At 38.5% G+C, this 11,135-nt stretch overlaps 1 protein-coding gene across 3 annotated transcripts; it reads right to left on the bottom strand.

Moving 5' to 3' along the window:
- Positions 1–2,525: 2,525 nt before the first annotated feature.
- Positions 2,526–11,113, bottom strand: LOC139152481 (spliceosome RNA helicase DDX39B). 3 transcript variants are annotated; one of them, XM_070725636.1, is made up of 11 exons: positions 10,866–11,113; positions 10,572–10,746; positions 9,156–9,388; positions 8,654–8,781; positions 8,055–8,331; positions 7,495–7,613; positions 5,231–5,362; positions 4,465–4,574; positions 3,828–3,972; positions 3,459–3,606; positions 2,526–3,178 (listed from the first exon to the last, which is right to left on the bottom strand). In XM_070725636.1, exons 3-11 carry the CDS (start codon positions 9,367–9,369, stop codon positions 3,165–3,167), a joined length of 1,287 nt encoding a protein of 428 aa, XP_070581737.1. In that variant the 5' UTR covers positions 9,370–9,388; positions 10,572–10,746; positions 10,866–11,113; the 3' UTR covers positions 2,526–3,164. The 3 variants fall into 3 exon arrangements, with proteins under 3 accessions (XP_070581737.1, XP_070581736.1, XP_070581735.1); XM_070725635.1 differs by having other exon boundaries at positions 10,926–11,110; XM_070725634.1 differs by lacking the exons at positions 10,572–10,746; positions 10,866–11,113 and adding an exon at positions 9,608–9,666.
- Between the last annotated feature and the right edge of the window lie 22 nt (positions 11,114–11,135).

Here is an 11,135-nt window from a genome sequence, read left to right on the forward strand (position 1 = left end):
GGGAAAATTTATTGCTGCTTCCATATCTGGATGAAAATCACAGAGACATCACTCCAGATTTCTAGACTGTAGACAGTCCCTTGTGCTTTTTCTGTCTCATTGACAGAAAAGGTGTAAGAGACTTCCTTTAACACTTTCACCGCGGGAAGGCGCATTCTGCGCCAAACTGCCAGACTGGGTGGGAGGCGCGTAAACGCGCCAAGAACGTATGTACGGCGCTTATCTGACAAAACGTGCTTATCTGACAAACTCTTTTTAGCAATACCCTGGGGAGTCACTTTAGCCAGCGCACTTCATGCGCGCGGTACATGTCGTCGCTTCGTACGATGTTGTGCACAGAGTGTGCCAATTTAACGTTAATACGAATTCTTCTATACGAAGGATTTTGTTTCTGTAAACTACTCTCAAATTGTTGACATAGTTTTTTTATTTTTGTTGTTCTTCCATCGGCCGGGCTCGCGCTCGCTCACTGTACAAAACTTAAGCTTACTGGGCCCATGGAGATAAATCCGTGTTGCAACATGTAGGTGCTTTTCTTATCACCCATTTGCATGTTTATTGAATATAATTTATTTACTTAAATGGCAAAATTAGCGATCGAGGAAGGTGATGAAAAACAAAAACAAAAGTACTCTGCTTGCCATTGCCGCATTGTGATGTGGGTGATTTTGATACTCCCGCCACGGTGAGAGCGCACGACCTCATGTGACCTCGTGCCCTCCTCTACCCTTAAGACAGCCTCTATGTGTTGATCGATGTATACACACTGATTAATTGAGGTGCTCGGCGATTTTACGCAATCAATGAAATTTACTGTATTTTTTAACTATTTTATGGCTATTTGTGATGTTTGTGATTTTAGACTGCTCTAATTAAGATTTCGTTTGTGTGTTTTAACAGACGAAGTATTGTGTGAGGGATTACTTTCCACAAATGAGTAAGGCTACAAGCAGTAATTAGTTATTTTTGTCAGATAAGCACGTTTTGTCAGATAAGCGCCGTACAAACGTACGCGTTTATATGCGTTCGATATACGTTGGCTTTGTCTGATATACATCATGTTTGTTGGCTATTTCCTCAAGCCTAGCGTAGCGTACGAGGTAGAGGTCAAACCTAAAAGAGCATGCGCGCCAAATTGTAAACAAATGCCGTCATACTCGGTCATTTCTCTGCCGTGATTTGTAAGAATCCAGAGGATCGTGTGATCGGTTGTTGTTTTTCTGTCAGAGAGTATTTAAAAATGGCGATGCGGGCACAGTTTAACACCGACGAAGCCCTTGAGCATGTTTTTCTAGACACTAATAGTGGAATTGTCACTGATCGTGAAACTGAACTTGACGGAGATAGCAGAAGTCAAATTTCAAATTACAACTCTAGTATCAAACTTGAATATGTTCCCAAACCAGTTGAGCAAAGACAGAGATTGCAAGCAAGACAGGAAGGTCTATCAATGACATTTACACATCAGACTGGCTACCAGTATATAAGCTTATATATAATATAGCCCTCTTTTGAATGTCAGATGATACCTGTTGCTCGAAGATGAACTTGTAATAAATATGCATATTAACCTCATTTATGTGGAATTTGTTTTAGAGTATGTGTCCCCCCCCCACAGAGTTTGAGTTAATGAACGTAAGTAGTAATTTTAAAAGTTACGCTGAAAAAAAAATACATTTATGTATTGAAATAACAAAAAATGCAACATTTTTTGAAATTTTTTTGTAATATCCATTATGGCCGCCATGATCACTTGACCTTCTAGGTGTGTCACATGACCTTTTGTGCATTTTTATGATACTCTGTCATATTGCAATACTCTGTTAGTTACAAAGATACAGCTCATGCATGTAAATCAATATGTATAAGGCTATATTCCATAGAAAACTACGCACGGGAATGAATGTATAAACATTAATTACGCAGTGAAAGTGTTAAGTCTATTTCTCCTAGAAAGTTTTAATCAAAATGCGTCATCACTTCAGTTTGACTGCTGGTCACATTCATTGCTTAGATTTTCCTTCAATAATTGGCACGCTTGAGTTAAAATCCAAAGTAAAAAAGTAAAAAGCAGTGCCATATTTTGCTTTCAGCAAATGTCCACAAACTGTAATAAACCTATTCATGAGAATTAGAGAAAATAAGTAGCTTAAAGGTGGAGCCTCCCTTAAAAAGGGAGCGAAGCTATGGCAGCATTCATTGTGTAAGTGGACATCAAACAGGCAACACATGGGCATACGCTCCAGAAAATGTCACTTTATATGACAAAAGGTTAAGATCAGTTTGTGTAATTAATGTTACAGAAATCAAACATTGTACTGGCAAGGTGTTTGACTGGTAGAACGCCACTAATGCGAAAAACTGAGATTGAAAATTGCCACTTTAAGTTGACTTGTAGTGTACCTATAGTTATACGTTGACTTTACACTTCAATACTACAGCATCTCATCAGTTGGCAACCATTTTGAATTTCTAATATTGAAGTTTGACCAAAGTATGATTTGAAGCAAGTCAAACCACGAACCTTTTTTTTTTGAGAAATACAAAATCTTTTATTACAGACTAAGTTGTTTCAAAAGGGTAGTTCTGAAAAGGAATGTTACATTACAGTACAAAGGAAAAAAACTTTTTTTTCTCAATGCTTGAATCTCCACCATCTGGTTAAGTATCTACAAAGACAAGACCACCCTGTATGAAGACCAAGAAACTTGCACAAATGGGCCGAACCACTCCTTCCTGCAAAGATTGTGGCAGAGAAGCTGACAAGGAAAATGTCCATTACTCTACTGAGTATGAAATTAATCGGCAAAGATTTTGGAAATTATAGTCGTACACAATTTGTTTCACATGAGCTATGAAATCTAGCTGGCAACAGGAGGCCCTACTCTTTGTAATAAATGCAGTGGTCAGACGAATTTTAATTCTCCTTCGAGACTTAACTGAAAGCAATATACATCAAAAACTTTTTAAACACAAATATATGACTCACTGTCAGGTTTAAATGCTTGAAATGTACTGCCCTAAACTTTTACCGAACTAAAAAACAGTACAGTTGAAGCTTCACATGAGCTTTTTTGTAATATCTTGATTGGGAAAACACAGAACAAAAATTTAAAAGTTGTTTAAAACACGTTGGTCTTGGTCATGATGCTGTAATACTGTTATTAACGTTGTTCAACTGAAAGAAAGCAAAAAATAGGACATAAGAGTCACTACAACTGAATGTTAGTCATTTTGCTCTGAAAAAATGCAGCACAACGATGCGTGCACTTTGGTATACTATTTGCATTACATTAGTTTCATCTTTAGCATTTCATATTGCATTATGAGGTACACTGCTATGGCAGTTACTTATGCCATACTTGTTCCAAGGCATCATCACATTTGCACATTGCAGACTTCACAAAGAAAGGAGCCAACCAGGTTATTTGATTGACATGGTAGAATATGCCACTTACTGTAGGATGAAATGTCAATCTCATCAGGCAGTTCTCCAATGTTGACTTCAAATCTGTCTTGTACTTCATTCAAAATCTTGGCATCTGTTTCATCAGACACAAATGTGATGGCTAAACCCTTGGTGCCAAACCTCCCAGCACGGGCCACCTACAGAAGATAAGATGAGTGATACCCATTTATACTACAAGCATGACAAGATTTTAAGACTTTCTCCGTTGCTCAGATTCTGCCCTATGAAGTTGATCTGTTTCACTTGAAACCAAAACGGCTATACTTCCATGAAGCGGAAGCTATGGTCACTTTTGTTGCAATACAGGGTCCACCTCTCCGTTTATTAGCTTGCCTTCAAGACATTGAATGTAACTTACTCTGTGTAGGTATGTGTTGGAGTCTTCTGGCATGTCGTAATTGAAGGCAATGTTGACTCTCTCAATATCCATGCCACGGCCAAACAGATTTGTGGCAACAAGGATTCTTTTCTGGAAATCTTTGAACTGTTGGTAGCGAGACAGTCTGTAAAAGAACAGATACATGGCACACACTTTTTTGACAGATGGGGAAAGCTGGTGTGTTAAGGTATAAGCATTCATGCAGCAACTTGAGATCTATGAGGTTATTTCAAGTGCAACACACCAGCAAATTACAAATTTTTCATGGTTCTAGTGAACAGAAGCTGGCTGAGTTTGGCAATATGACCACGAACATTGAAATACCAGCTCTGGCTCACGATGACATATAGCAGCATGCACAATGAAAGTGCCCTCTGCGATGTATATGAAACGAAAGTGTACTTGATAATTTTTCATTAGCAGAGCTGGAAGAATAAGTTCATTGGTTTACTGAATCCTTTGGGTAATGTTGTGCAAGATTTGAGGTTCATGAATACTTTAAATTGGTAATGAGCAACTATCTTTGGCACTGCACACTTATGCAAAACTTGTTGATATAATTTGCTACAGCAATACCAATGTCACCCTCAATACATTTGATGTTTGCTGTACTCACCTCTCTTCCTGATTCATTGCACGGTGAATGGCTATGGCTGGGAAATTCTGCTCTACTAAAAGCTGTGATAAAGCTATGCACCTCTGAACTGACTTGACAAATATCACCACCTGTAGGAAAACCATGACAATTTTGACTAAAATCATGCCAATAACAACAGGAATCAGCAACGAATATATTGCTGTTAAAGATGTACGTCATTCACAAACTTAATGTGGTACAATACAACAGCACTATTATGAGCCATTAATGACCACTAAAGAGGCCAAATTTCTGTGAGGCCTTAAAGTTGTCTTTACAAAATGTGTGGTGCTTGTAATCAAAAAGGCCACATGAATGAGTTTATACATAATGTATAACAGTCCTTGCAGTCGGGTACCTTTGTCACATTTACATGCTGTCAGTAAAATTCAGATGAAACTAATTTTCCCATTTGTTGCTGATACAGAGTTTATCATCAAATTTGTCTGGAAGGTCAACATTCACACTCTTCACAAAGAAGACGGACTGATCATTACTTTTAAAGTACACCGTGCTTAAAGGTATAGTCACCTGTAATCTAAATATGCCCATATACGGTCAAAGGGATATTCCTTGGTATTCAAAATGCCCATGTGAGGGCGCTGTTTTTAAAAAGCGGCCACCCGCTTAATATTTGTGATTGGTTAGATTTTCTGTTGCCATGGTAACTGTGGCAAAATTAGAACAGGTGACAATATACCTTTAACATTACAGGGCTTCTAACTCAACCGTGACATGTTTGTACCTGATTAAATTCTAGCACATCTAGCAAATCAAACAATTTGCGGTTCTTCTCATTATCCTTGAGCTTTACATAGTACTGCTGGAGTCCATGGAGGGTTAACTTTGTTTCATCATCTACATACACTTCCATGGGCTATGGGAGGAATTCATATGAAAACTTTTATCACGCTGTTCACAAGAATGTGACAGCCAGTATTGGTCAAAACACTTAATTAATCAAGGAAATCAAGAAGTTCAAAACCTTGCATGTATAATGAACGGTTGCTGTCCAAATAAATAAACATTCAGCATTGTTATAATATTGAAAAACTGATTGTTTTTGAAATATCTGAGAGAATTTTACAGTGATTAAGTGTTTTGACCAATTTAGTTTGCTTGGTGGATTTAAGCTAAACAGATTTTTTTTTTGTAGTCCCTACATTAAATGTTGCTAGAGAGCATTGGTCATCGCATAAGCACATTCAAGATGCAAGTCCCACTCTACAAAATTTTCTTGCTTTTGTTGATGGCAACATTTGAATTGTATTGAAAATTAAAAATCTTTTTTCAACATTTTAAACAACAATGATCTTTCTGACAGCAGTTAATGGTGTTCCTTTGGATGGAAGAAACAGTGAGCAAGGAAGCATGAAAACAGAAAATGTGGACTTGCATCTTGTCTGTTTTTCAAACACAATCTTATCATTTGCATGAACTGCTAGACTCAAATTTATGAATTGAAAGTACCTGGGACAACTTTGATATATCTTGAGTCAAAACGTGCAATCACACTGACTCTTGAGTAGAAACAGGAAATGGGCCATGACTAACTTAATGCAATTTTTTTTTGAACAAAAATATTGGGAAATGGACAACTGATGACCTACACTCTTTTATATGTGCTCATGACATGCTAATTTCATCATGCTATTTCAACAACAACAATAAATCAATCTTTCATTTCATGATGTATGATATTGAAAGACAAAAATTTCACTGAGATGAGAAGACAAGACTGGTTTCCGGATGAAAAAACCGGCATGTCGAACTTCCAGCCCCTGATGTGTTGATTGATCCACAACACACACACATACAGAAGTCCACAGTAGTTGTTGAAGATGTAGGTGAGTGGAAGAGACGTCCAGGCTTGTTTGGCTTTTTTCTCAATCACCAACCAAACATGAGCTGGGGTGTACACCGAGTTTCTCCTCGATTCACTATTTGACCCTGATACAGGTATTCCGAGGCAAGGAATGCTTTCATCATCTGGAGGTTCACGTTGATAGTGGTGGAAAATTCCAACTGAGCTCCCATTTTCTCAGCTCTGCTTCACTGCAGCAGCTAGTAGCTTGGGTTTACATGGCATGCAAGGCAAGTTGAGCAACTTCTGGGCAAACAGGCTTTTTGATATTGCAGACAGTCTATGCGCGTTGTGGCAACTGCTGACCGATCAAACTTTCACGGGCAAATTTCGCAAGATGTAAAAAATATCGTAGAGCATGAACAGAAAAAGATTATGACTGCTTCCAACTGGCAGCACACACTGCATAACTGACAGTTCAGAATGCGACTTGTAGAGACAGGACCAACTTGACTTGGTGCTGATATATATTGATGAACTAACCCTACTCTAATACCCTACAGCAGGAACGTAAGCTAGGACCTACACTATGCCTGATGGGACAGGAGGTTGATGCAAACATTTTATATTTCTTCTTTGAATACCGGTGAAGCTTGATGTGAAAGAACTTTATTTCTTCTGCAATACTGCGATGGCTAGCTAGCTACAAATAATGGTGAATGTGGGCGGACTGCATAATACTTATTTCTTCTGGTGAACGGGCACTCAACTATCTAAATGGTGAACTGACTGCGTGCTTCTCTGCTTTTCTATGATTTCATGGAAAATCAAAATGTAGGTCGAGCTGATGGCTTCTTCCAGAGCACTGCACGGTGATTCCGGAGATGATCAGCAAAGAAGCTTTAAACTAGTGACTCCACACGATTCCCTGACAGTCCGATATCATCGCGATAAATTGAACAAATATGAGGCTTTTATTCTGAAATTTTAGTTGCCCTTTTCCAGATGACATCTTCTGCCTGCTGCTTAACACGGATGCCTTGCCCGTCTGCTTCAAAGCTGGCTGCCACAACCCTTTACTTCATTTGGAACATGAAGTACACCACCTACATTAGCTCACGTTGACCCCGAGGCCTTTTCAACCACTTTTAGCACACTGGTGGTACCATACCGTGACTTGATATAAGAAATGATTTTCTAATTACATCTTGCATAAATTTCTTGCACACTGGTCGGATATCTTTGCTGAGAGTAGCGCTGAACATCATGACTTGCTTCTCGTGAGGTGTTTGGCGGAAGATATCTTGCACATCCCTTCGCATGTCTGCAAAAGTAAGCAGCGTTTGACTTCAGTTAACACTTTGAATATCCTGTTACAGTACATGTTTGTCATACCTTCCCCACATTCAAGTATTTGTTCACAGAATGATAATATTAATTTACGCTGTATCATTGAACTGTTTTGAAATATCGCAACATTCACGTATTACAATCATACATCGCTTTGAATCCTTCAGTATGATGGTAGTGTTTTCTCTGCATGTTCACTAAAGAGGGACAATTTCTGCTCCATTCATCAAAATTAGGGAGCAGACTTAACATTTTAGGAGCACAAACAACAGCAAATTCACAGTATGCACTTGGGTCACCATCATATGGGCATATTTGCGCTATCAAGAGAAAACCCTGCAATGGTCAATTTATGCAAAATATATCCTCTGTAAAACTGTTGTTGTAGTGTTGCAATCTAATAACATGGGCTTACCAAGCTGTTCAAGCATCTTATCACACTCATCCAAGATGAAATGCTTGACATGCTTCAGGTTGAGGGTCTTGTTTCTTGCCAATGCCAGTATACGCCCCGGGGTTCCAACCACTACGTGAGGACAGTTGTTCTTCAAGGTCATCTCGTCTTTCTTGATGTTGATTCCACCAAAGAACACACCAACTTTGATTGTTGGCATGTATTTGGAGAACCTCTCGTATTCTTTGGCAATCTGAAATGCCAATTCCCTTGTGTGACACAGAACCAGTACAGAAACCTGGAAAACAAATCACCTTTGAGTCAAATTGACTTCAAAATTAATGAACGACCAACAGAAATATTAGCAGAGAGGCACTTCAGTGCAAACTTGAATTGCAAAGAGTATTAATATACAATCTCTTCTGTTGGGGATTATAATTACTGTACATGACTCACAAATAAGATGCGACTTAATTACATTTCACAAGATGACTGGTTGGTTCTTTCTAACTAAAATTACTGTGGCTTGATTGGTTTACTTCATATTCCCCCCCCCCCCCCCCCCATGCCGTTGTGTCTTCTCGTCTGGAAATGCGCATGTATAAAATTTGCAAACTCACCTGACCATCAACTGGTTCAATTTGCTGCAATGTAGCGAGGACAAAGACAGCAGTCTTGCCCATACCACTTTTAGCTTGACAAAGCACATCCATACTGAGAATAGCTTGAGGAATACACTCATGCTGAACTGTGGAGCAAGAGAGGAAATAAAATTATAATTTACAGATGACACCTCTTTTGTCCCTCTGCTCACAATGTAACAATGTATATCACTTTTAGTTAATGTGTTGCAGTCTAATGAGTCAAAAATACTCAGCACTGGAAGACAGTGTGACTCACACCTGAATATAGACTAAATTTCAGATTTCTCATTGTGTACTTTTTGAATAAATTTGAAATTGAAGCAATGACAGTGTGGGCAAGATGTCTTCTGCGAAGGCTACACAGATAAATATCTTGTCTAATCAAAGACCAAACCGTATTAAAGTATTAATTTAAATTCACGACTTTGATAAAGGTCATAAGTTTAACATCAATAATGCTACTCATGCATTCTCTTACCTTCTGATGGATGTTCAAAGCCACAGTCCACGATAGCCCGTAGTAACTCAGGTTTCAGAAGAAAATCCCTAAATCCTGAACTGTGTATTGATACATAGGTTCCTTTGACATCCTTCTTCTTGTCCACATCACCCCCTGCCTCTTGTGTAGTCTCCTGCTGTTCATCTTCATCGTAATCCAACAATTCCTCTTCCTGGATGTTGTTTTCAGCCATTTTGAATCCACTTGTTATCCTGACAGATGTAAAGAGTTCACCAGTAATACATACATGAACAGTGTATACTGTTGACTTGAACTGTTCTGGCGACAAGAGGACAAGATAATAAGCACAATACCAGCTCTCTTTCAAAGTCAATCACTACTGCCGATGCAGTTTTTCACAAAAAGCTGAAATACAATCACATTACATTTGTCTTGTTCGCAGCAATCGTAGTTGTGGAATCATTTCTTACTTATCAAATGCATCTGCAGTAACATTTTTAAGAAAGTAATTCATCCTGTATGGTTAGCGATATGCAACAAAGACCGTTCCAAACTTATGATTATCTGAAAAACATACATGTTCAGTTCTTTTATATGGTACTCTCATTATTGTGTAGTCAGCATTTATGTGAAATTGTTTTGTCTACACCATCACTAAATTTAGCTCCTCAGTCACGACAGCAAAACGCCAAATCAGCAAACGTGTGGTACACCCGATGGACAGACATATCCGCTCTCATTATTGTGTAGTCAGCATTTACGTGAAATTGTTTAGTCTACACCATGACTATATTAGCTCCTCAGTCACCACAGCAAAACGCCAAATTAGCAAACGTGTGGTACACACGATGGACAGACATATCCGTTTTTAAGTGCGGGCTCTCTGATCACTATTCTGTAAAAGGATTTTACGTGAACAGCAGTCATAAACCATGGAGGTAGCACTAAGACTGTGTTCTATAAACTCCACACATGATCCAACAAAGGGGACTCCGCCGGTTACGCGATTTACATGTTAGCAAGTTGTTGTGGCAAATATTCTGCTGGAAACGGGCACTAAACTTGAGCAAGCTGAAATTTGTGAACGTGGCAAAATTGACGCCATTGGAACGCTACGATATGCGCCACAAATCATGCAAAAACACATGTTTAAGCACAGATAATCTTGAATCAGTTCTATAAACTGTCTCGTGAAAAGTACAGAACAATTCGTTATTTTGGACAATAGAACCGACCGACCACAACACACGGGACGCCATTTTGATTTTTCGTTTCAAAATATTTACCAACGTTTCAACTTTCGTCCTGGAGGTTCACTTCTCTCATTTACTCAGATTTTTCGACAGAAAAATCTAGATAGATCATTAGATTCGTTTCCTTAAATTAAAGTCGATATTTACCGTTAAACGAAGCGGATGCTTGCTGATTACTTACCTCTTGTACCTTGCTGATAGATAGTGGTCGTTGTGACTGCAACGCGAATGAAATAGGCTATTCGACTATTTCTATAAGAGGGTACGATCGCCGAATTCAGTTTTAAAACAAACATTAATTGTCAATTTTTTCGACTTCTGTTGGAGTATTAATGCTCCGAAAACTCGTATTCTCTCTGAAAAAAACGTAAAGTCCTAAATTAGCGAGTAAGCTTTGATAAAAGTTGGGATTATTTTGTATCAACTGAAAATAAAAACAACCTCATCCCCATAAAATATGGTATTTGCCATTTACCTTTTCGTAAAAGACCTTGTCATTGGACAATTCGTAAATAGTATTTTAGAGTATTTTTACCGTTTTTTTCGCGATAAAGGGTCGATTTTTTCACATGGCTCTGGTATTTATCCATTCTTACATTTGGTTGAGTAGACTTTCATGAGCTATATAGCTTAAAAAAAGAAATGTTCGGATAGTCTGCTCGTTTTGTCTCATCCTGGAGGAAAAGTGTACACCAACCGCCACGTGCCTTTCAAACAGCATTACAGAGCTAAAATTAGCATCGCT

Source organism: Ptychodera flava, chromosome 16 (assembly GCF_041260155.1).
Source record: "Ptychodera flava strain L36383 chromosome 16, AS_Pfla_20210202, whole genome shotgun sequence".
In the NCBI taxonomy this organism is placed as follows: Eukaryota; Metazoa; Hemichordata; class Enteropneusta; family Ptychoderidae; genus Ptychodera; species Ptychodera flava.

Coding starts and splice junctions, on each gene's coding strand:
- LOC139152481 (XM_070725634.1), bottom strand. CDS start 9,651: ATGAATTACTTTCTTAAAAATGTTACTGCAGATGCATTTGATAA. Junction 8,332..8,653: donor TTGAACCAGTTGATGGTCAG/GTGAGTTTGCAA, acceptor TTTGTTTTCCAG/GTTTCTGTACTGGTTCTGTG. Junction 5,363..7,494: donor GCAAGAAATTTATGCAAGAT/GTAATTAGAAAA, acceptor TTCCTCCCATAG/CCCATGGAAGTGTATGTAGA.